The sequence below is a fragment of the Betta splendens genome, chromosome 16 (assembly GCF_900634795.4).
Source record: "Betta splendens chromosome 16, fBetSpl5.4, whole genome shotgun sequence".
Taxonomy (NCBI): domain Eukaryota; kingdom Metazoa; phylum Chordata; class Actinopteri; order Anabantiformes; family Osphronemidae; genus Betta; species Betta splendens.
The window spans coordinates 15,066,938-15,087,956 of record NC_040896.2 but is presented as its reverse complement, the minus strand read 5'-3'; the positions used below and the strand labels follow the sequence as shown (position 1 = coordinate 15,087,956).

Below are 21,019 nucleotides of genomic sequence, written 5' to 3'. Positions count from 1 at the left end.
AGAACTTTCCTTGGTCACGTCACCTGACACCCTGAGGGGCTCTCCCTAAAAGTCCTCTATATCCACTGGGGAGCGGCGACGCTCACCCTCTTATTCCGCCTGTCAGAACAGGGAGAGGAGCTGTGCTGGGCAAAGAACTCCAAGTCGTGGCCACCTGAAGCGAAAGGTATGAAGCATGGCTTCACAGGCTGCCTCGCTTGCTGCTCTAACAGCTGATCTTGCATGAATTCATCCAGCCATGTTAAGATGAGCCCAGAGTTCAGTCAGCAGGAAATGTGACTCACGTTTGTTATTACAAACGAGACATCCTGAGCCAAAGAACCAACTATTACAAAAACCCTAGTAGCTGACAGTTCCTCCACCTCCCACACATGTACATACATGCATGCATCGGTTTATCACCGGTTTGCATATGCACCTGTTCATCTGTACCAGGACACATATGGCAGGTTTCAGATGTGGGTGGAACCTCTAAAGTTGCTTCAGTTGGCTGTGGAGCAATAACCCCATGTCAGCATTTTCTGCTCTGCGTTATACAACTGTAAAACCAGGGATTCTGATCAGCCACCATCTATTCAGTGCCATTTACATACTGTGATACTCTTAATAGTAGAGGTAAGGTATTTGAAGCCAGCTGTCAGAAAATAGACACAGACGTGACTGCTGCCGGACCAGTATATTACATTTCACAAGTCTCCAAGAGAAGGAGAAGTGGTTTGGAAAAAGAACAGTCCAACGTAATCTAGTCGTTGGGTCTTGAGTAAGATATGTTATCATCCCAAATCATTACATTCTGCTAAATAAAAAAATATCTGATCATAGATACTCTCAATAACTTTGATGATGCAACTAGAAATAAACATTTTGACATTGTTTGAAATGAAAAGAGCGGCATTTAGTGACTTGTCTCGTCTGTAAAAGATGTCTAAAGGACCAGCAGTGGGCATTGATCTGGGAACCACATATTCCTGTGTGGGCATCTTCCAACATGGCAAAGTGGAGATCATTGCCAACGACCAAGGAAACAGGACCACGCCCAGCTACGTGGCCTTTACAGACACAGAGAGGCTTATCGGAGACGCCGCCAAGAACCAAGTGGCCATGAACCCATCCAACACCGTGTTTGGTAACTGCTTCAAAATCATTGCATTATTTTCCACACTCGTGATTCTTTGAGGAGGAAAAACTATCACTGCCCTACGTCTGCCTCAGATGCCAAGCGTCTCATTGGTCGCAAGTACGATGACCCAGTGGTGCAGTCAGACATGAAACACTGGCCCTTCAAGGTTGTGAATGATGCGTCTAAACCCAAGGTGGAGGTTGAATACAAAGGTGAAATCAAGGCCTTCTACGCTGAGGAGATTTCCTCAATGGTTCTTACAAAGATGAAGGAGATCTCTGAAGCTTATCTTGGCAAGGTAGGTAATAATAAAACTGGCACAGAGCTGGTGGTTTTGTGGTTGTGGTTTCCCTGAAATGAAAACAAAATAGTTTTTAAATGCCGCCTCCGAAAGTAAAGTTTTACTGAGCGTACAGAACGTTTGCTCTGTTTTGCCGTGTGAGCACAAAACCTTTCCCTTGTCGTTCCAGCCTGTTACCAATGCGGTTGTCACGGTTCCGGCTTACTTCAACGACTCCCAGCGTCAAGCCACCAAAGACGCTGGAACCATTGCTGGTCTTAACGTGCTCCGCATCATCAATGAGCCCACCGCTGCGGCCATCGCTTACGGCCTGGATAAAAAGGTAGAAATAAATAAGATGTCGAGCTCAACCTCCTTTATGTTTGATATATCTCTATTCCTATAAGTCTTATCATTTGTTTCAGGTTGGTGGTGAGCGTAACGTTCTTATCTTTGACCTTGGAGGGGGAACATTTGATGTATCAATCCTAACAATTGAGGACGGCATCTTTGAGGTCAAGTCCACAGCTGGCGACACACACTTGGGTGGCGAGGACTTTGATAACCGCATGGTTAACCACTTTGTTGCTGAGTTCAAGCGTAAATTCAAGAAGGATATCATCAACAACAAACGGGCGGTGCGCCGCCTGCGCACGGCCTGTGAGCGCGCCAAGCGCACCCTCTCCAGCAGCACCCAGGCCAGCATCGAGATCGATTCGCTCTTTGAAGGCGCAGATTTCTACACCTCCATTACCAGGGCTCGCTTCGAGGAACTCAACGCCGACCTGTTCCGTGGGACCCTTGAGCCCGTGGAGAAGGCCCTGAGGGACGCCAAGATGGACAAGACGCAGATCCACGACATTGTGCTGGTGGGCGGCTCCACCCGTATCCCTAAGATTCAAAAGCTACTGCAGGACTTTTTCAACGGCCGTGACCTCAACAAGAGCATCAACCCTGATGAGGCTGTGGCCTATGGCGCAGGTGGGCACCGCTACAAAGAAATGCGACAAATCATAAAAAAATGAATATAATTACAAGCTTAAAATGTAAGTTTCTCTCCTCAGCTGTGCAGGCCGCCATCTTGGCTGGTGATAAGTCTGAGAATGTGCAGGACCTGCTCCTGCTGGATGTCACACCGCTGTCCCTGGGAATTGAGACCGCTGGAGGGGTGATGACCGTTCTTATCAAGAGGAACACCACCATCCCCACCAAGCAAACTCAGACCTTTACCACGTACTCAGACAACCAGCCTGGTGTGCTCATTCAGGTACTGTAGGAGCAACTTTATGCTCATTGCCCCACTGCTTTACCAACACTCCCAAATGTTTCCACTGATGCATCAGAATGTGCTTTGGCTACTTGTTTTCAGGTGTATGAAGGCGAGAGGGCCATGACCAAGGACAATAACATCCTAGGCAAGTTTGAACTGACTGGTATCCCACCTGCTCCCAGAGGAGTCCCTCAGATTGAGGTGACCTTTGACATCGATGCCAACGGCATCCTTAACGTGTCTGCTGTGGACAAAAGCACCGGGAAGGAAAACAAAATCACCATCACTAATGACAAAGGTAGTCTGGCGCATGTATAATTAGGCTGCTATACAGGAATTAATCATTCTTTCGCAGGAGTGAAAACTTTCTGCTCTGCATACTGCCACAGGCCGTCTGAGCAAAGAGGACATCGAGCGAATGGTGCAGGAGGCAGAACAGTTCAAAGCTGAGGACGACGTCCAGAGAGACAAAGTCACCGCCAAGAACTCCCTCGAGTCTCTGGCGTTCAACATGAAGAGCACCGTGGAGGACGAGAAGCTCCAAGACAAGATCGGCCCGGAGGACAAAAAGGCCATTGTGGACAAGTGCAATGAAGTTATTGCCTGGCTGGACAAGAATCAGGTAAAGATGTGTTCACTGAACCATAACTTCTGGTTTCTCTTTGCTGCAGACTGTGCACGCAGGGAGGTTCATAACACATGAGCACGATTATGCAATATTCCACTTCCTTTTTTTTTAATACACCACTGTGTTGAACCTCATGTCACAATATGGGCTTTGTTCCCTCTGTTACCCAGACTGCAGAGAAAGAAGAGTACGAGCATCAGCAGAAAGAACTGGAGAAGGTTTGCAACCCCATCATCTCCAAACTCTACCAGGGGGGAGTGCCTGGTGGGATGCCTGGTGGGATGCCTGGTGGGATGCCCGGCGGTTTCCCTGGTGGACCTGGAGCCGGCTCCTCCTCTGGCCCAACTATTGAGGAGGTTGACTGAGTGCTGCAGTGAAACGCCTTTACCTCATGTTCCAGCAAGCACTGTCCTAAAATCCAATAAACTCTACGTCACAGCCTATGTGTAATTTTAACTAATAAAATGATCTAAACTACATCTAAAATACACACTTATTTCCTCCTCATTCATGAAACACGTTGTGATGATGTGCATGACCCAAATATGAAATCAATAAAGGCGAGTTTCTGAAAAATTTACAGTGTGCCTCTTATAATTTACATTTTATGTGACTGAAACACATTATTGAACTCGACAGGTTTGCATAAGGACACTAACGATGCAACTGATGAGATGTGCAGAGAGCAAAGGTTCAGACCACAAAGATTTTAAGCGATTTCTCTTCTCAGCAGAGTGAAACCATTAAAAACAAAAAAGCTGATAAACATATTGCAGGTGGCTCACTAGTTCATCTGATAACGCGAGGTGGGAGCCTTATCTGCACTCTGTTTTTCTTGTTGCTGCTGATTTGTGAGCTTTGCAGTCGTGTGCGCTACAGTTTGAGGTGCAGTGCAAACGTTGCTTAAAAAAGTGAATTCCTTTTTTCAGAGTGATTACAAAACAAAAATAAAAGTTCCTTACTACCCACAGAACATTACGCAACAGTTTATTTGTTGTAGGCCATAACCCCCCGCTCAGAAGGACACGACAAACACAAGCGTAAGACAAAGTAGGTGCTTCAGCTAAAAGTAATCGCAGGTGCTTATCAACAGATGTTCTCTTCCCAGACCCCTCAGTCCCATTGGGTGGTGGAATAGGAGGCATCCTCCCCAATGGCCCGGTTCACACGCGTGAGATGCTGCTATAAAAGCCAGTGCAGCTACAGATCAGAGACGTGAATCACAGAGAAGACAACATGTTCTTGCTCATTAGCTGTTTTGCTCTTGTGGCTTCTGCACTGGGTGAGTGGCAGCTGATCTACCACAAATGAAGCTGATTGCACTGTAGCAATCTCAATCTTCGCATTTCAACCGTTCTTGCACATCACACACTGAACATTCTTTCAACACTTTTCCGGTATTATATGAATGCATCATTGGTAAACAGTCTGATTGGGCCACAGGGTGTGGAGTGCCTGCCATCAAACCCCAAGTGAGTGGCTACAACAAGATTGTGAATGGGCAGAATGCTGTGTCTGGATCCTGGCCCTGGCAGGTTTCACTTCAGGTAACGTACAAACACTTTATTTTCTGATTCAAACTAAGAAGAAATCGAAGGAATTATTGCCAATGTGCATCTTTTATGCTTAGGATGCCACCGGATTCCACTTCTGTGGAGGCTCCCTGATCAACCAGTACTGGGTTGTCACCGCTGCTCACTGCCGTGTGTCGTAAGTAGCTTTAGCAAGTGAGAATATGGCTACCGTTGCCATTGACTGCTCCAACCACTGATTTGTTCCCTGCAGTCCTAGAAGCCACCGTGTTATCCTGGGAGAGCACGATCGTCAGTCCAGCGCTGAGCAGGTTCAGGTCAAGAACATTGCCCAGGTAAGCAACACCAGAATGAGTGATGTCTGACCACAGGGCAAACAATCCACATGGAATCTGTTCTCACGTCTCCATCCAGGCCATCACGCACCCCTACTACAACGCCCAGACCTTCAACAACGACATCACCCTCCTGAAGCTGTCCTCCCCAGTACAGATGACGACCCGCGTGTCCCCTGTGTGCCTGGCATCCTCCAGCACCAACCTCCCTGCTGGAACCAAATGCGTCACCACTGGGTGGGGCAGGACTGGCCAAACCTGTGAGTGAGGCTCACACACGTTGTCAATGTATAGACAGAAACATGCAAAGGTTGGAAACTGATTGGTTGGTGCAGATACAGCAGCTTCATTTGCGTTTCGCCCTGGTTTTGCAGCCACACCCCGTTACCTCCAGCAGACGGCTCTGCCCCTGCTCAGCCCTGCTCAGTGCAGGCAGTACTGGGGTCAGAACAAAATTACCGACGCCATGATCTGCGCTGGCGCTTCTGGAGTGTCATCCTGTCAGGTAACAACCTCAATAATAATTTCCGTCTTGTTACCCAGCGGTGATGTTCTTCCTGCGGGTGCTTTTGTGGTCTTAAGGCCACATCCAGTGTAGCAGAGACACAAGACCACCTCAGCACATCGTTGGGAGCTTGGCCATTGTTCCTGTGTGGCTCGTTCACATTCCTTGTTTGTCTGATGGCAGGGTGACTCCGGCGGCCCTCTGGTCTGTGAGAGCGGAGGAGTGTGGTCCCTTGTGGGTATTGTGTCCTGGGGTACGTCTAACTGCAACGTGTACACCCCTGCCGTCTACTCCCGCGTGTCCTACCTGCGCAACTGGATCGAGCAGACAGTTGGTCCCATCTAAAGTGGAAACCCTGAGAGGCTGCAGAGACGTGTGGCTGTATGGAGGCTGCCTACTGTATGTGTGGTGCATTAAGAACAACTCTATAATTAATTAAACGTAACTGTTGGAAAACACGTGTTGGTTTGACGTGCATTCATTCAGCCTGATTAGTGATGCTACTGGGTGTCTGCAGCACACATTTTATGATAAAGATCAAACTGATTAGAAACCATTTGAAGAGGTTATTAGTTATTGAAGACCACTCAGTTTTATTGCAGGGGGAATAATGCTTTTTCATTATAATGATGAAACTCATGCTCATCTAGTTTTAAGTATTCTCATTTGATTGTAACACGTGCTAAGGCTTTCCTCTTTTATGCATGTTATTTAGCTGAGGTTACGTCAGCGTCAGATTGAAAGCTGCTTGAAGGAGGAGTATTCAGAGAGAATGAGTATAAGGCAGGCGCAGACAGAGATGAGCACAGAAGCCACGCTGACTGTCAGTGCTGCAGTAAAATGACAGAAGGTAAGTGACCTTAAAATTATGAAGAACGCTGGAAAATGCATATTTCAGAGTGGATGAGCAGAGATGGTTTTCTCCTGTGAGTTGTTGTGAAACTAATCTAAATATCCAGTGAATTAAATTAGTCAAAAATTAAGTTTAGTCGAAACTTATCCATTTTCTCCATTTTCTCTGTGATCATGGTGTTATTCACATATTAATGTTGAAACTCCACTTAAACTATAATTTACAGAATGTTCATGTTTCCTTTTAGGTGATGATTATCCTGGTAAGTGTGTTATTCAATATTTTCAGTCCTATTTTGTGTTGGATTTTTGCAGCTAACACAGATGCTTAACTGGTTTATGAAACTGATTCTACAATATGCTGAAACTGTCTTATTTGTAGATACCAACGCTTCCTCCCTATCTGGGACGGACGAGGTTATAAATATAGCCAGTGTGGCCATCTACTCCATCATCACCGTTGTTGGGATGATTGGCAACGGTTTGGTCATTTATGTGACAGGCTTCAAGATGAAGACAACAGTCAACTCAGTGTGGTTTCTCAACTTGGCCCTGGCTGACTTCCTCTTTACAGCCTTCCTGATTTTCACAACCATCTCTCTCGCTCAGCACCATCTCTGGCCATTTGGACCTTTTATGTGCAAGCTCAACAAGTTTGTGACAGTCGTCAGCATGTTTGCCAGTATATTCTTCCTGACAGCCATCAGCATGGACCGTTGCCTGTCCACCTGGGTGGTGGTGTGGGCCCAAAACAAGCGCACTGTTTGCAAAGCCAAACTCATCAGTGTTATCATTTGGGTGCTTGCTGCGGTCTGCAGCATCCCCTATGCAGTGCTGATTCAAACTGACAAGAACGGCTACTGTAATTACACGGATGATGAAAGTACACACAAGAAAGTATGGATTCTGTCCCTGTTTCGCCTTATCATGGGCTTTGCCATCCCATTCGTGGTGATATTTTTCTGTTATGTGGCCATCGGTGTTAGAGCAGGGCGCCTGCATGGGGTAAGGAAACGGAGGTCACGCAGAATCATCTTCTCGATCATCATTGCATTCTTCCTCTGCTGGCTGCCCTTCCACATTGTGCAGTTAATAGATATAATAGATCCGAGTACACAACACATGGCTATTTCATATATTGCAGGTCCACTGACTGTGAGTTTGGCATTTTTAAACAGCTGCCTCAACCCCATCCTCTATGTTTTCATGTGTGATGAATTCCAGAAGAAGTTAAAGAAGTCCATTTGTTTTGTCCTTGAGAGTGCGCTTGCAGAGGACCAGTTGTCATATATGTCCTCTCGCTCCTTGTCATCCCACCTTTCACGGATTTCTAGAAAGTCTGGATCTGTTACACCTATGGAAATAGAAAACAAGGCCACTTCCCTAAATGCCACTGAATGCAAAGTGTTTATAAATGAAGCAAGTGAGATGCTGAGCATTGATTGAAATGTCCATATTACCTTTGTTGCAAACTGCCTGTATCAGTGACAAAATATTGTTCAATGTTTACAAGGATGACTGAATGTTTTTGTGTAAATATAGATGTGAAATGATTTGTTACTCATTTGATAGACAAGTTTTGTTAACGTGTGCAAGCTGGTGACATCAACTTGTTTATGTGTTGACTGAAGAACTATTTGTACATTGACTGAATTTAACATCTGAGACTTACAGTTTTTAGTATAGTGCATAAAGGTGTGTGGTTAATGATGTTATCTTTCGTCTGTGTGTAAACGTTTGTCAAAACTCACTATTATGTTATCAGAGCTTTATGTCACAGGATGCCACAGCGTTAAAAGTTCAGCTTCTTCAGAGACAAAATGGAACTTAGAGGCAACACAGAAGAGGGGGAACATGTAACATTCTCTTAGGAACTGATTCTGTTTAACACAAGTATTTATTAGTTCTTAAGCTATTTCAGTTTTCTATTGAACAAACTTATTCTGGGACTTTGGTAATACAGGTGTGAACTTACTAAAGTTATCATTGAGCAGAACATATTTCTCATTATTGCAGCAGGATAAAATAAAAAGTGCTAATAGACCTACACCACTGAGTCAGAATAGAGTCCCTTCAGTCAGCATTTTGACCTTAGTTTCTTAGGAAATGTGTCATTGTGCTTCCAACAGAGCAACACACACCCTGTTAACTAAAGCTTCTTCAGAAAACACAAGGACAAAACATTCACTAGTACTATTTCTTAACATCTGCTGGAATAGGTTCTTTACTAGTGAACGAAGAACTAGAAAAGAGAACTCTAAACTATTATATGCATAAAAAATAAATATTAATTAGACTAAGTCTGGAAGCTTCTGTGCTGCCTGATACTGTATGAAGAAATTAAGAAAACAAACATGACCCCAATAAGTCTATTTTATCGTAATGTTAAGGATCCACTTTTGTTTACCCTGCAGAAACTGTACTAATAAACAAATATACTTAATCAGAATCCTACACAGAATCTCAAAGACTAACAACAATTTCACGTCACACTATAAATCATTCTAGATAGAATTCCCACAATGCATAGGGCAAATTGTGTATTTAAGGCTTCAGGTTTAAGTTAACAATTTCTCTAATTGTATAGTTAGCAGAAGTACACAAAGATCGCCTGCTACATAGTGACTCTATTTTAACTGCATCGAGTGCGTTCAGCGGTGGAAATCTATGGAGTCAGTTAGTGGTCAAAGAGGTCCTTCATCTCTTTAAGGACCTTGATACTCTCGCTGTATCTTAACTGGTTCTTGTTGGAGCACTCTTTCCATCTGAGAGGAAGAAAAAAAACAATAACAGTTATTGGGAGAAAAAGTTGGCAATAGTATAATTTCTATACAAACTGTGTTTAAGTGCAAAAGGTAGATTTTACTATAATCTGTTTTTACTAATGTTAAAATGTTTGGTAATGTATGGGAAGCCACTGTCTGATCCAATATGAAAGATACACAACGTGCTTTCAAACAAATGTTTGCTTTCATATTTTCCAACGTTTTTTTTCCCCAAATCACTGGACTGACATGATTTTATCATCTCATGGATGCGGCACACTGCCACTATAATAATCATATGCCCCTAGAAATAATAACCATGGGTGATGTTTTCACCTGAAAGGGTATGCAGTGTGTCTGTAACTTATTTCATCAAACAAAAATACAGGCTACAGTGTGTCCCAAATGGCCATTTTGAAAATCATACTTGTGCCTGATCTTTTTCCATCTTTCCATGTGGTCACATATGAGAGGACTCGAAACAGGAAGCGTGTCTGTCAACTGTTTGAAAAGACAAAAAAAACCCAGGAGGTTTTCAAACAATGCCATGAATAATTCTAATGCAAATATTATACAGAACCTGGGCAACGGTGGGTTTTTCAGTCTGTGGGATTCTGAGATTGACGGGTTCACCAGAGGTACCAACTGGACAGGCAGATGGGGAAGGGAGTCTGTACACATTCTGCCCTTTACCATTGATCATGTCTGGGGCCTGGAAAAACAAAACAAATGAATAAATAATGGAGAGGAAACCCCAATTCAATTGTTCCTGGTGTTATGAAGCTGTTTCTTTTATATTACACTATATCTAGTACAACACTAGCAAAACAGTAGCCCAAATAGAGTGTTTTGCTAATGGCTTGCTACGGTCTTAAAATTGAGTATTTTTACATAGACACTAAATAATTCAGAAGACATTAATCAATTTGTACAAGTAATACCTGCAATTTGTACAAGCATTACATGCAGTGTATTGCATTTAAAACTCTGTAAACCATGTAAACTGCTTTGAGCTTTTCACTACGAGCGTATATTACGCTATTTCTACTGCAGAGTCTATCTATTTTGCATGAAATCGTATAAAATATATATTATTTTATATTTTTAATGTCTTACAAAGTAGAGTTTCGTCAAGTTTGACATATACAGTATATTATACTTCTAGCCACTATTCCCATTCTGCTAAAAATATGTATATGTATATATGCACAGACTACTTTAAACTAAACAACTGCACAATATTTCCTTGCCTCACCTCCTCCTCTACCATGCTGTGTGAGGGGCTTGGAGAAACTGGCTCCCGAACAGAAGGATTATTTCTCATCCAGGCACGGCAGATAGGATACAGTGGGGTGGTAGTGTTAAACTGAGCGAGGTCCACACTACGATCAAATAATTTAATAATGTATGCATCTGGTAAATGAAAACAAAATATACAACAGGTAAAATTTTGGCCAATGAAAAAACATGAGAAAAGTGCTAGAATAAAATGTGTGGTATTGATATCGGCTCCAGGATTACTTTGTTTATGCTGATTGCTTTCTGGTATGCTCTCATCCATCTCCTTTCGCTTCTTCCTCCGGTGCTGAGGAAATCGAGCTGATGGTCTGCAGACAAAATTAAATCAAGGACAAACACTTTAAAGGAGTATTCAGAAAACTCTCCAGCTGGACGATTTTCTTCTGTGTAAACAAGCATTTGATCAATGTGATCAGACAATGTCAGTTTTAAAAAAATAATAATAACAATGTGTATAGGCATACTTTTGATGATGGGTTTAGCTTGGAATATACATACACTTGCCTCTTGCTAGCAGATGATGGAGACAAATCCCTTGAAAAAGAGAAAATGCATTTAAAAAAAAAAACAATATTTAATGTTTAACCAGTTGTGATTGACCAGTCACATCTAACTGTCGCAGCAAATTATGCAAATCTAAAATCCAAATAATTGTTTCATACTTGTTTAATGAGTCTGCTGATATTTTTCCAGAATCAGCGTCATTGTGCTCCCTGTCCAAAAACAGATATATTAGTTTATATACCAATACCAAAAACAATACCAAAACAAAATTTCAAATAAAAGCCTTGCTGACCTTTCGTTTTCACTTTTCTCTACCAGTCCTTTTAGCACAGCATCCAACCTGCTGCGTGCACCAGCTCCCTCTAAATCTGTAGAACAATCAAAGTCATAAAAGCTTTGGTGAAACAATTGGTGAACATAACCACAACTAGCTGGTTAATACTAAACGTAGTTGGTTACATAATAACCAAAATATACCAAATATAATAACAGACCAATCAGAGACGGGAAAGTCAAATATGAGAAATCGATATGAATAAGGGTTGGATCTCTTACCTTGCCTCTCTGTCTTGATCTTAATGTGATGCATTATCCCCACTTCCTAACCTATATTTTCTGTAAGTCAACTGGAAAACACGCGGACGTTTAAGCCAACATTTCACAGTACCGAAACTCTTCAGGTAGATAAAATCAATGAACCGCCGCTAACGTTGCTAGTAGCTTGCTAACTGCGGTTGGCTTGCGATCGTTTATAGCCAGCTAACGTTAAATACGCGAAGCCGTCAGACTGTCATACTTCCCTAGTCAGATTACCTGCCTATTATTATGTCCTTGGTGGGTCCCATAAATTAATTTAAAGAGTGGCGTATACTCGTCGCTTTACTAATATAATTGATCGTAGCACTACTAGCCAAAATTAGCGTTGCTAACTTAGCTTGTTTTACATGAACAAACACCCTTTACAGACGTTCCTCCTCCGCGCGCTGCCGTGTTCCTCGTCATTGATTGGTTCTTGTGCAGCTAGTCCGAGCTACATGATTGTGTTAATTCTACGTCAATCATATCACGCGCGATGCCTATTGGCTAAAGGTATTGTAGTGACGTTTGGGATAAACAGTGGGGCTTCCTATTCCTTTCACTGGCAACCTTCTACATTTTGACAATACTTATGGAATAAGGATGGTGTATTGTGTTCTCATTTAAAAAGTTTGACGTGTCGGGTGCATTTTACATTGGCCGCCACAGAAGCAGAACTTGCTGCTGTATGAAGAGTTTGTGAGTTTCTTGGTGTATGGTACCATGGTAACGCTAGTTAACTTTGCTTTATAGACATGTGCATATTGCTGTTTTCGCGTATTAAGGTTATAGTTCGGTGAGAACACAGTAGTCAAGCTTTAATGGTTCAAAAGAACTCAAACCTGGACCCATGCTGGAACCGCTACTTTGCGTCGTGTTGTGTTCCTAGCGAGTCATGCAATCCAGGTGAGATCAAAACGCCGCATTTTCCTTATAGCTTCGGTAATAAATACAAATGTTGACGTGTGTTTTTTTTATACAGCGGCCCTGTGTTCACAAAGCAGAATCCATTTCAACCAGCGTCAAAGGTTGGAAAGTCCCACTACCACCCATCCAGCAACCAACCCCTAACAAAGAAGAAGAAAAAAACTGTACGTTGTAAAGGCAGATATACAAACACAGTAGATTGTTTTTAATGGTAAGTCGTCATGTCTTCTATGATTATTCACTCTTTGGCAGGCTTTGAGTCCTGTACGCTTAAACCGGCGGCCCACTCCAAATGGTCCCACTGTTAAGCCAATGGGCAAACAGCCCTGTGAAACGCATGAAAGCCATGTTGCTACGACGGCTGCACAACCTGACTACGTAGAGGTGTGGCCCTCTTCTGCTTCCAGCTCAATGACCTCATCTGACCCGGAGATGCCCAAACAACCTGCAGCAGCAGGGAAATTTTCAGTTTCCTTTGAACTGGGAGGTCAAGAGGATTCTGTGTTGGCAAAGTATGCTTTAGTTTTATACATACACAAGTCAGTTTGCTTAAATGTAGCTTTCATCATCCATTGTTAACCTCCTGAAAACTGTAACTTTATTTTGTGGATAACAGATTAAATGAGAGGGCAGAGGTCACAGTGTTGAACATGATGATCAATGCTAACGTTACAATTTCAGATACATAGAACGTTTTCGAACCGGTCGACCACAGGGTCGCGATGAGCGCCAGGTGATGACATTAACTGATGGAGAGGAGGAGCTGCCTTTTTGGTGGATGTCACCATCATCTTTACCTCCCAGTTCAACACCAACTAAAGCAACAGATGAAGGTAAACAACAGATGATTAGTTATTTAGGCCTATGTACACCACCTTACTGAATGTAAGTTCAGGTTATTTACGCAGCAACTTAACATGTACCTCTCTATCTCAAAGATGACCACGGCTCTGCCACTTTCAGTCCGGCTGTACAGCGTCAACCCCTTTCCCCCTGCAGAGGATCCCTTAATATGAGTGCATTTGTAAGTTGACTGGGAATCATAGCCTCTTCCTGTTATTTCAACAGAAATACAGTTATAAGTGTAATAATTGTAGGCATGTTCTAAATTGACATATACGTGTATATTTATTTTTGGAAAAGGTATTCAACACCCACCATATATATTTGTTTAGGTTTACTTATTTATTTGTGCATGCTGTTTGATAGTATGGACTTCACTACACCCTGGCTTAGGGCAGGGTGTAGTGAAGGCTGAACACCCAGGAACCAGTATGTCTACAACAAATACATCTTACTCAGACCAACTGTTCTTATTAATATTTATATTTCAACACTAAACCCCATCCACATGACCATTTGGAAGTCTGTGTGTTTAGCAAATGCCTGGGAAGCCTTCTTTTATGTAACCTTGTTTGATACGTTCATAGCTTGTGCAGCTTGCTCGCTAAAATCTTTTTTTCTTGTTGACAGTGTTGTTGTTGTGATTGTTATTCCAGTTGATTCCAGATGATTGGTTGTTTATGCTCTTACTGTTTCCCAGGGTGAATTTGATGATACAGACATACTGCACCTCCAAGAGAGAGCCAGCAAGCTTTTACTCAGAGGGTATTGACTGTAGCAAATAATACGAATGATTGCTTTTCTCCAGTTGTAAGTACCCTTGGGTCTTTTTGACAGTGAATCTACCCTGAGTGATGGCTCTGCCCCTGTCAGCTCAGACGGCCTGGGGTGCTCTGATTTCTCTTCTCCAGTAACTGTAGATGAACCAGTAAAAAGCACAGTGATTCCCAGTATAATCCAGTCATTTACTGGTAAGTGGGGGGGTTAATTAAAACACTGTTTAATGCTGAATTGTGAAATGTGCATACATATTATATGATTCCACTTTTTTATTAGTTTAAGGTATTTAAGATATAATGCTGTGTTGGTGTCATCATTAAATGTGTTTATTAACACAGTAAGGACTGACTCGGACCCGCTTCGAGCTACAACCACCACAAAATTTGACAGTTCGTCTTTGGTGACCCGCACGCGCCCAGGGGAGGACATCTTGTTTCAGTGGCGTTTAAGGAGAAAGATGGAGCAGGCCAGAGAGCGGTCCCAGTCAGCCCGACACACCAGTCTTCATGATCCCACTTTTAGCTGGCAGGACCCCAGCTTAACCAATTCCTTAGCCACTGGGCAGGATTATAAGGTTGGAGTCAAAGTGTAGTAAATGTATTGCATATTTTCTGCTTGTGTATATTCCAGCTGTACAGGTATTTAAATGTCTTCTTTCTTGAACCCTTTATAGCAACAAAGCACGTCTGCTGAAATCCCCCAAAAAGCTGCTAATCCGAACATCACCTTTCCCCGTCCAGAATTCAAAGAAGCCTCGGAATCATTTCCCCCACTTTCAAATCCGCCTGTCTGTCCTAACATTGTCTCTGGCTTTTCAGTTTTACAACCCCAGACTATTGCCCATGTTCCTGCCCACATGCACTTACTCTGTGATGTCCTGCCCTGCCCCGTCCAGTCCTCTCATGCTAGTGTGCAACAAAGAATTCCCCAAACATCAGATGAGTCCCGGGCTCAAGTTATTTATAAAAAGACCCCATTCCATTCAGAGCCTACACTTGAACATGTGTCATCCTCACCACCTGCATCATCTGGGGCTGAAGGAGAGTGGTCGAGTCATCACAGAAAACAAGAGCAGAACAAGAAAGAGAGAAAACAGACAAGAGAGTCAGAGAGGAGAGACAAGGCGCCATCTGCATCCACCAGAAAGCAAAAGAAATCATCAAGGTGACCTACAATATATTAAAAAAGTGAACCTGGTTCATGTCATGAAGTTTCACAGTTGAACATACCTTTTTGCAGATCTTTTGTGGAGAACGAACATTCTGATAGATGTAGTTCTACAAACAGCTCTTCACATCAAAGACTTCCAAAAAAGGTCATACCACGGACAGAGCCTCATCAACAGCAGGGAGCCCAGGAGTTTCCCAGAGAGAGCTGTGCTCGTGATTGTGCTCTGCCTCCTTCTCCAGTCCACAGTGCATTAGGACAGGTCAGCACACGTGCAAAGGTTTTTAGTCTACATCATCAGCAAACATTTTAGATGATACCTATAGATACAGCCTTTTATATAACATAAAACACTGATATACATCTGGTATACAACTTGAATACTGATGCTGTCATATGTCATCGTCAGCTGTTGATGTTTTTGTTCAACTTTACAGGTAGTTTCAGAGGTTTTGTTCTCTACGGTGGATTCATCAGCAGCACAAAGGAGACAGGTGGTCTCCTTGGCGGCTCCTCCTGGCACTACATCCGTACAATCACAATCTGTAGCTCCTCCATGCCGTGCACGGGACTCTGTGGAGGTCATTTCTCAGCTGCTGCAAGAGGCCGAAGGTGAGCGTGTGGCAGCAAATGGCATTAACCTTTACCCTGATGTTAAGTGCGGAAAACATTTTTTCGGCTTACAGTGTCTCAGTGTTGTTGTTGGACGGAGTGTTGAAACCTATGATATGTGTTCTATGTGAACACATTTTTGTAGTCATAAGTAAAAACTTCCTTTGGGCAATAATAGCTTTAGTTTTGTTCCTCTATACACACATAATAATCCATTAGTCAATCTGTTTAGATTCTGATGGGAAGGAGTTTGAAGATGACGCTTTGCTACAAGTTCTTCGCAAACAGAGATCATGGGTAAAGAAGCAGATCAGGTAAAGTATAAATTGATTTAACTGGTGAACTTTAATTGATGTATTTCAGATAAACAATTAGATAAATTTTCTTTCAGTGACATGGACTCAATCCTGAATGAACTCCTGGATGAGCAACAAATTACTTGAACATTGGCAAGAGGCATTTTATTTAGTTTTTTTCATATTTTTATAAAGAAATAAAATTTATTTGTGAAATACAATAAACGTTTAGGAAATATGTTTGTGCGTCCTTTATCATAATTCCAAGACAATGCATTATACAAAACTTGCAACTTGCAACATATGCAAACGCAGATTATTTACAAAGACTGCTTCTGTGACACATTATGGAAGACAGTTGAGTATAAGCAGAAGAGTATATACAAGCCTCAGGCAGCAGAGACTATTAGATGTGTGCCAGGAACAGAGTAAATGCTTACTTTGGCACAGGCTGATTGGTTCTGTTACTGGAGGAGTGCAAAATGTTCCAGCGTTTCTCATCATACATGGTGAAGGTGGCAGAGAGCTGCGTGTCTGGTATTAATGTGATTATGACAGGGATCTGGGGTTCTCTGTTTGTAGCATAGGTGCAGATATAATAAGGACGCCATCAGGAGAGACTGCTGACTCCAAAGCCATGGTGTCCACTCCTTTTGGGATTCGGTAGCGGCGGTTAAACTGACGTGTGGTGAATCCAGGACCATCCTTCTGAGAGAACACAAAGCGGAATTCCTAATTAGAGAATGAAACCTAAAAGCTTCTGCAATGAAAAACGATACACTAGTGTCTCAGGAAACTCACCTTTTTTTCTTCATGCTTCCCTTGCACTTCTACAAAGTCTCCTATCACTTTGACCATTAAGTCCTCTGGACTGAAGTGCTTTACATCAACCTGAACTGTAAAACCAGTATCATCACAGACCACCTATCAAAATAAGAGAAATAATGTGCTCTTAAGATTTTTATCTGGAAAATGCATTACATAATATTTTTTACAATGCCCTTTTTTTCTTAATAATATCTTGAGTTTAAAAAAAATTTTTTTTGACAAAAATACATTTAGACACCATATATATTACTCACATTTTTGTAATAAGATAATAAACCTTACCTCTGCAGAGCTGCTATTGTCAGTCTCTGGAATTATTAATTTCGGGGACCAGTTATACTGCCCATAAGTCCCATTTAGTCGAGGAATAAGAGGCGGTAAAACCTTCTCCCATGGGATACCGTCAGCTGGCAGAGTGGGTGGCAGGATGAAGTCCATTTCTAATCAACAGATGATTTAAAAAGGAGAGTTGACTTAACAGCTGATGGTAAGGTTACAGAGTAACAACAATCCATAATCCAAAACTGCACTTACCTCGTCTTTAATTTCCCAAACAAGTTAAAGCCAGTGTACAAAAAGAAAAGTTCAGTGTCTGTTTGAATGCCAGAAATGAACTGACTCCGAGCTTCCCTCCCTCTGGGTCCTGGAGGTTGCAGCTACGGTGGGAGTTTTATACTGGTGTTGCATAATGAGTTGGGAATTCATGGTGCTGCACCTGGCTTCTGTTTTGAACTGGACTCATGCGTACCCTTGGGTTTTCAACAAGGGCTGTGTGGATAAGAACATATTGTTCAGAGTGTGATGCAGCTGTTGCGAGTTCACTGACAAGTGTTTATTAGTGATTAGCAATATTACAGTTAATTTTTATAGGCTTACTGGCTCCAATAAAAACTGTTCGTGTGCAGCCATCAGGTCTTGTGAAACTATGTTCGGTTGCCAGGGAAGATCTATCCAAAAATAATTTCAAAAGCCAATGTTGCTGGTCTGAACGGATGCCAGACAGACAGTGACAGCAGGGGCCTCAAACACATGCCAGTTCACGTGTGCTACCAGTGTCACTTTCACAGTGAAACACATATTTATATTATTAACCATGGGCATGGCAAGTCAATGCACTCTGAATTATTCAAAGTAAAACCACTTAATTAAACTTATTTTTACTACTTTAAAGACCTGTAAGATAATAAATGGTAAAAATATTATGTATAAAATTATTCTTTATATTATATAAATATATTATATATTACAAACATCAAATTTGAGTTTGCTGTGACTGACTGCATTAGGAACAGGATCGCATGTGTTGATATTTTCTTGTTCCTGAAACTTGCTGGTGATGTCAGCAGTTATGTACTGCAGGCATATGTTCTTCCCAGTAGTAATGTAGAACCTGTCACGTAAGCTTTGACAGGAGTGACTAAAATTGGCACCACTGACTCATACAGGACAGAGAGGCAGGGATATTTGCAGAGATTAAGTTACTGAGTTTCAAAACACATGCCAGCAACTGTCGTGACTCTGAGATGGTTGTAACAATGCAGAAATATTTTGTTGTAGTAGTGGGGTATATATAGAAGGAGAAGTCATAGGACAAGAAGGCCATGCATATTCATAGATTTCTGAGAGATAATAATAGAAAAAGGTATGTGGAGTAAAAACACAACTTTACAAGTTTGAAGTACAAATATTTTAATTTCTCATTCACACACGTAAAAACAGTTTTAGGGCACAGTCATACACTAATACTAACCTGCACAATAAGAAAGAAAAACTTTCTGGATTAGTTCTTGAATGTTCTCACTAAACTCCCTTCCAGCTTCATTATTAGATAATTCTAGATATACTGTTGTCATGTTAACAACGTTGACTAAACAATAACTATTGAACCAATGTAAGAGTTTTGCCTAGGCAAAAGCAAATTTCCAAGTCCTACAACAATTTTCTTTGTGTAAGATTTACCTGCTAACATTACTCAGTGTACTCCATGTATTTAATGCCAAGAAATAACCAAAATATTTCATTGTAGTTGGAAAAAAAATCTTTGGTCCATTGTAGTGGATCAGGTCAAGTTATTTTTCAGCTGTGGTTACAAAATATCTCAAGGAATTCCCAGTGGAATTGTAAAAGAGAGATAGTCTCCCACTTCCCCCCACTGTGCTCTGTAGTGCTGGAAAATGGTAATCCATGTGGTGAGTACTGCCACCCATAACAGCAGCCCTAGTCCTGACCGCTTCACATCTGGATTAAAAAAAAAAAAACATAGGAGAATTGATTGGTATCAATAAAGATTCACTCTCATAGGTGTATCTCACATATATAACAAAATATTAACACAGGTATTGTTGAACTGCATCAATATTAATAGGATTATTATATTTGCATGGCTATGTGTGTAAATATTCAGTAATTTCCAGGGCAATTTAGGGGAATACATTTGGTCTTCTGGAGTATTATTCCCAAAAAATAAGAATCAGGAAAAATGGGGCATAATTGTAAAGCATATTTTAGTCAAACAAAAGTGGTCTGAGTGGTCTGTAATTTGTTTTATATGGAAAGAAGAAGTTAAGACGCTTACATGTTTTAATCTGGAGTTGTTCAGTATAGGCTGGCTTGAAAAATGCTTCACGAAAAAACCAGACAACATTGACCAGCCACAGGAAGGGCAGAAATGCAAATCCACCTAAGAGAAGGGACCACAATGAAAAATACTAGATCTATGAGCGCACATTTTGGTAAGTTTGGATATATTCAAGAAATAGTTGTGCTTATTATTAGAAGTGCACCCACCTAAGTAATACTTTCTACACAGATTTAGTTTCTCCTCGTTGGGCAGTCGTTCCAGATTCATTGCGAACTTGTGTGGACCTGCTACAAAAAGAAAAAAAAAAACACTAGAGTTCCAGTACAGAACCAGCTGGATACGCCAAACACAAAATATGTAACTCTTCAAACAAAGATGATGCTGGTGGTGTCAGCGGCCAACGCAGTGTTATCCACTAGCGTGGAGGCGACAATCTACGTAATCTAAAACTGTTTGAAATCCAAACAGTAAAGCAGCTTCCTAGAGTTGCTGACCCAGATTGTTTTGTTGTCAGATGACTCGAAATTCACCCCAGGCTAACGTTAGCCTTCAGTTAGCTAAGCAACATCAGGTTGTTCCGACTGCTACGAAAACCCACAGGGGTAATTTACATCATTCCTCAAATTTGCTGTCGTTCTTGAGTATTTGTAACTTGATTGCCGTAAAAACGATTATTTACCTGATATATCAGGGCAAACGTTCAGATTCGTCGCAAATTAGCATAAAAAGAAACACCACTTCCCCCTTCGAAGTCGTTCTTCTTCGTGTCTTTTCGTTTCTTCTTGCGGAAACATGCTAAAGTGTCGCCATCTACTGCACCAGAGGATGATAATTTTTAAGTTTTCATGAGCGGAAAAAGAATCTTTAAAAAAGATAAGCCAAATCAACCTCTACCTGCTCACCATCTGTTTTTCAGCCTTTTTCCTATAAATTTGTGGCTTTACATCCCGTGTTTTCAGAAAACAGTAAAACAATAACATTTCTGTATCTTCTGTTGAAATCTAAATGTCAATAAGCTAAAATAATAGAAACCAACTATTTAGGTCCAGTCCGTTTGGCAAAGTGGTTAGCGCGTCGTGTTCCTGTCGCCTAGTTGGAGTTACCTTTTTAATATAAAGCCAAACATACTTCACTAGACATACCATTGTATGTGATTGTCTAACTTCTGTTCCTGACTGTTTCGACGGGATTTACTAAACTATATTTGTCTATCTTTCCGAGTCTTACAAAATTTTATATTGATGATTATTTTTATTTATTTTGGAATTGAACCACATATATACCTAAATATATATTCAATTTGACTTAACATGACTTGA

General features: G+C 41.6%; 7 protein-coding genes across 13 annotated transcripts; 4 read left to right on the top strand and 3 right to left on the bottom strand.

The window, feature by feature from the left end:
* The first annotated feature begins 29 nt into the window (after positions 1-29).
* hsc70 (heat shock cognate 70) lies at positions 30-3,878 on the top strand. Its single transcript, XM_029129869.3, has 9 exons — positions 30-166; positions 922-1,126; positions 1,213-1,418; positions 1,591-1,743; positions 1,826-2,381; positions 2,465-2,667; positions 2,770-2,968; positions 3,060-3,292; positions 3,469-3,878. Exons 2-9 carry the CDS (start codon positions 922-924, stop codon positions 3,661-3,663), a joined length of 1,950 nt encoding a protein of 649 aa, XP_028985702.1. The 5' UTR covers positions 30-166; the 3' UTR covers positions 3,664-3,878.
* Positions 3,879-4,436: 558 nt separating this feature from the next.
* On the top strand, positions 4,437-6,128 carry LOC114843391 (chymotrypsin-like protease CTRL-1). Its single transcript, XM_029129901.3, has 7 exons — positions 4,437-4,580; positions 4,742-4,845; positions 4,929-5,008; positions 5,084-5,165; positions 5,245-5,425; positions 5,540-5,670; positions 5,854-6,128. The coding sequence occupies exons 1-7, from the start codon at positions 4,535-4,537 to the stop codon at positions 6,013-6,015; spliced, it is 786 nt and encodes a 261-aa protein (XP_028985734.1). The 5' UTR covers positions 4,437-4,534; the 3' UTR covers positions 6,016-6,128.
* A 266-nt stretch (positions 6,129-6,394) lies between these two features.
* On the top strand, positions 6,395-8,232 carry LOC114843386 (C3a anaphylatoxin chemotactic receptor-like). 2 transcript variants are annotated; one of them, XM_029129891.3, is made up of 3 exons: positions 6,395-6,520; positions 6,771-6,785; positions 6,905-8,232. In XM_029129891.3, the coding sequence occupies exons 1-3, from the start codon at positions 6,511-6,513 to the stop codon at positions 7,966-7,968; spliced, it is 1,089 nt and encodes a 362-aa protein (XP_028985724.1). In that variant the 5' UTR covers positions 6,395-6,510; the 3' UTR covers positions 7,969-8,232. The 2 variants fall into 2 exon arrangements, with proteins under 2 accessions (XP_028985724.1, XP_028985723.1); XM_029129890.3 differs by having other exon boundaries at positions 6,448-6,520; positions 6,771-8,232.
* A 168-nt stretch (positions 8,233-8,400) lies between these two features.
* lin37 (lin-37 DREAM MuvB core complex component) lies at positions 8,401-12,048 on the bottom strand. Of its 3 annotated transcripts, none has more exons than XM_029129905.2 (10): positions 11,908-12,048; positions 11,646-11,716; positions 11,383-11,458; positions 11,249-11,299; positions 11,085-11,120; positions 10,809-10,894; positions 10,543-10,700; positions 9,868-9,999; positions 9,715-9,788; positions 8,401-9,287 (listed from the first exon to the last, which is right to left on the bottom strand). In XM_029129905.2, exons 2-10 carry the CDS (start codon positions 11,677-11,679, stop codon positions 9,200-9,202), a joined length of 735 nt encoding a protein of 244 aa, XP_028985738.1. In that variant the 5' UTR covers positions 11,680-11,716; positions 11,908-12,048; the 3' UTR covers positions 8,401-9,199. The 3 variants fall into 3 exon arrangements, with proteins under 3 accessions (XP_028985738.1, XP_028985737.1, XP_028985739.1); XM_029129904.3 differs by having other exon boundaries at positions 11,904-12,045; XM_029129906.3 differs by having other exon boundaries at positions 11,091-11,120; positions 11,646-12,015.
* Positions 12,049-12,208: 160 nt separating this feature from the next.
* On the top strand, positions 12,209-16,531 carry proser3 (proline and serine rich 3). Of its 2 annotated transcripts, XM_055503419.1 has the most exons (14): positions 12,209-12,365; positions 12,452-12,572; positions 12,649-12,757; positions 12,846-13,105; positions 13,275-13,426; positions 13,532-13,617; positions 14,137-14,201; positions 14,274-14,407; positions 14,555-14,790; positions 14,890-15,380; positions 15,456-15,663; positions 15,821-15,995; positions 16,228-16,309; positions 16,387-16,531. In XM_055503419.1, the coding sequence occupies exons 2-14, from the start codon at positions 12,562-12,564 to the stop codon at positions 16,436-16,438; spliced, it is 2,061 nt and encodes a 686-aa protein (XP_055359394.1). In that variant the 5' UTR covers positions 12,209-12,365; positions 12,452-12,561; the 3' UTR covers positions 16,439-16,531. The 2 variants fall into 2 exon arrangements, with proteins under 2 accessions (XP_055359394.1, XP_028985701.1); XM_029129868.3 differs by having other exon boundaries at positions 12,218-12,572; positions 15,456-15,645.
* On the bottom strand, positions 16,322-17,813 carry hspb6 (heat shock protein, alpha-crystallin-related, b6). 2 transcript variants are annotated; one of them, XM_029129911.3, is made up of 4 exons: positions 17,654-17,813; positions 17,402-17,559; positions 17,093-17,215; positions 16,322-16,999 (listed from the first exon to the last, which is right to left on the bottom strand). In XM_029129911.3, exons 2-4 carry the CDS (start codon positions 17,555-17,557, stop codon positions 16,841-16,843), a joined length of 438 nt encoding a protein of 145 aa, XP_028985744.1. In that variant the 5' UTR covers positions 17,558-17,559; positions 17,654-17,813; the 3' UTR covers positions 16,322-16,840. The 2 variants fall into 2 exon arrangements, with proteins under 2 accessions (XP_028985744.1, XP_055359412.1); XM_055503437.1 differs by having other exon boundaries at positions 16,322-16,996.
* A 978-nt stretch (positions 17,814-18,791) lies between these two features.
* On the bottom strand, positions 18,792-20,529 carry psenen (presenilin enhancer, gamma-secretase subunit). 2 transcript variants are annotated; one of them, XM_029129912.2, is made up of 4 exons: positions 20,380-20,529; positions 19,907-19,987; positions 19,695-19,799; positions 18,792-19,357 (listed from the first exon to the last, which is right to left on the bottom strand). In XM_029129912.2, the coding sequence occupies exons 2-4, from the start codon at positions 19,965-19,967 to the stop codon at positions 19,218-19,220; spliced, it is 306 nt and encodes a 101-aa protein (XP_028985745.1). In that variant the 5' UTR covers positions 19,968-19,987; positions 20,380-20,529; the 3' UTR covers positions 18,792-19,217. The 2 variants fall into 2 exon arrangements, with proteins under 2 accessions (XP_028985745.1, XP_028985746.1); XM_029129913.3 differs by having other exon boundaries at positions 19,907-19,984; positions 20,380-20,464.
* Positions 20,530-21,019: the final 490 nt, after the last annotated feature.

Excerpts from the sequence above, each read along its gene's own strand:
- hsc70 (XM_029129869.3), top strand. The coding sequence starts at position 922 with ATGTCTAAAGGACCAGCAGTGGGCATTGATCTGGGAACCACATATTCC. Across the intron at positions 2,382-2,464 it reads GGCTGTGGCCTATGGCGCAG|CTGTGCAGGCCGCCATCTTG; the intron begins GTGGGCACCGCT and ends TTCTCTCCTCAG. Across the intron at positions 2,969-3,059 it reads CACCATCACTAATGACAAAG|GCCGTCTGAGCAAAGAGGAC; the intron begins GTAGTCTGGCGC and ends ATACTGCCACAG.
- LOC114843391 (XM_029129901.3), top strand. The coding sequence starts at position 4,535 with ATGTTCTTGCTCATTAGCTGTTTTGCTCTTGTGGCTTCTGCACTGG. Across the intron at positions 4,581-4,741 it reads TCTTGTGGCTTCTGCACTGG|GGTGTGGAGTGCCTGCCATC; the intron begins GTGAGTGGCAGC and ends ATTGGGCCACAG. Across the intron at positions 5,166-5,244 it reads AGGTCAAGAACATTGCCCAG|GCCATCACGCACCCCTACTA; the intron begins GTAAGCAACACC and ends GTCTCCATCCAG.
- LOC114843386 (XM_029129890.3), top strand. The coding sequence starts at position 6,847 with ATGCTTAACTGGTTTATGAAACTGATTCTACAATATGCTGAAACTGTC.
- lin37 (XM_029129905.2), bottom strand. The coding sequence starts at position 11,679 with ATGCATCACATTAAGATCAAGACAGAGAGGCAAG. Across the intron at positions 10,701-10,808 it reads AAGCAATCAGCATAAACAAA|ATGCATACATTATTAAATTA; the intron begins GTAATCCTGGAG and ends TTCATTTACCAG. Across the intron at positions 10,000-10,542 it reads ACAGCATGGTAGAGGAGGAG|GCCCCAGACATGATCAATGG; the intron begins GTGAGGCAAGGA and ends TTGTTTTTCCAG.
- proser3 (XM_055503419.1), top strand. Across the intron at positions 13,618-14,136 it reads CCCTTAATATGAGTGCATTT|GGTGAATTTGATGATACAGA; the intron begins GTAAGTTGACTG and ends ACTGTTTCCCAG. Across the intron at positions 14,791-14,889 it reads CCACTGGGCAGGATTATAAG|CAACAAAGCACGTCTGCTGA; the intron begins GTTGGAGTCAAA and ends AACCCTTTATAG.
- hspb6 (XM_029129911.3), bottom strand. The coding sequence starts at position 17,557 with ATGGACTTCATCCTGCCACCCACTCTGCCAGCTGACGGTATCCCATGG. Across the intron at positions 17,216-17,401 it reads ACAATAGCAGCTCTGCAGAG|GTGGTCTGTGATGATACTGG; the intron begins GTAAGGTTTATT and ends TTATTTTGATAG. Across the intron at positions 17,000-17,092 it reads GGAAGCATGAAGAAAAAAAG|AAGGATGGTCCTGGATTCAC; the intron begins GTGAGTTTCCTG and ends GTGTTCTCTCAG.
- psenen (XM_029129912.2), bottom strand. The coding sequence starts at position 19,967 with ATGAATCTGGAACGACTGCCCAACGAGGAGAAACTAAATCTGTGTAGA. Across the intron at positions 19,800-19,906 it reads GTGTAGAAAGTATTACTTAG|GTGGATTTGCATTTCTGCCC; the intron begins GTGGGTGCACTT and ends CCCTTCTCTTAG. Across the intron at positions 19,358-19,694 it reads ACAACTCCAGATTAAAACAT|ATGTGAAGCGGTCAGGACTA; the intron begins GTAAGCGTCTTA and ends TTTTTAATCCAG.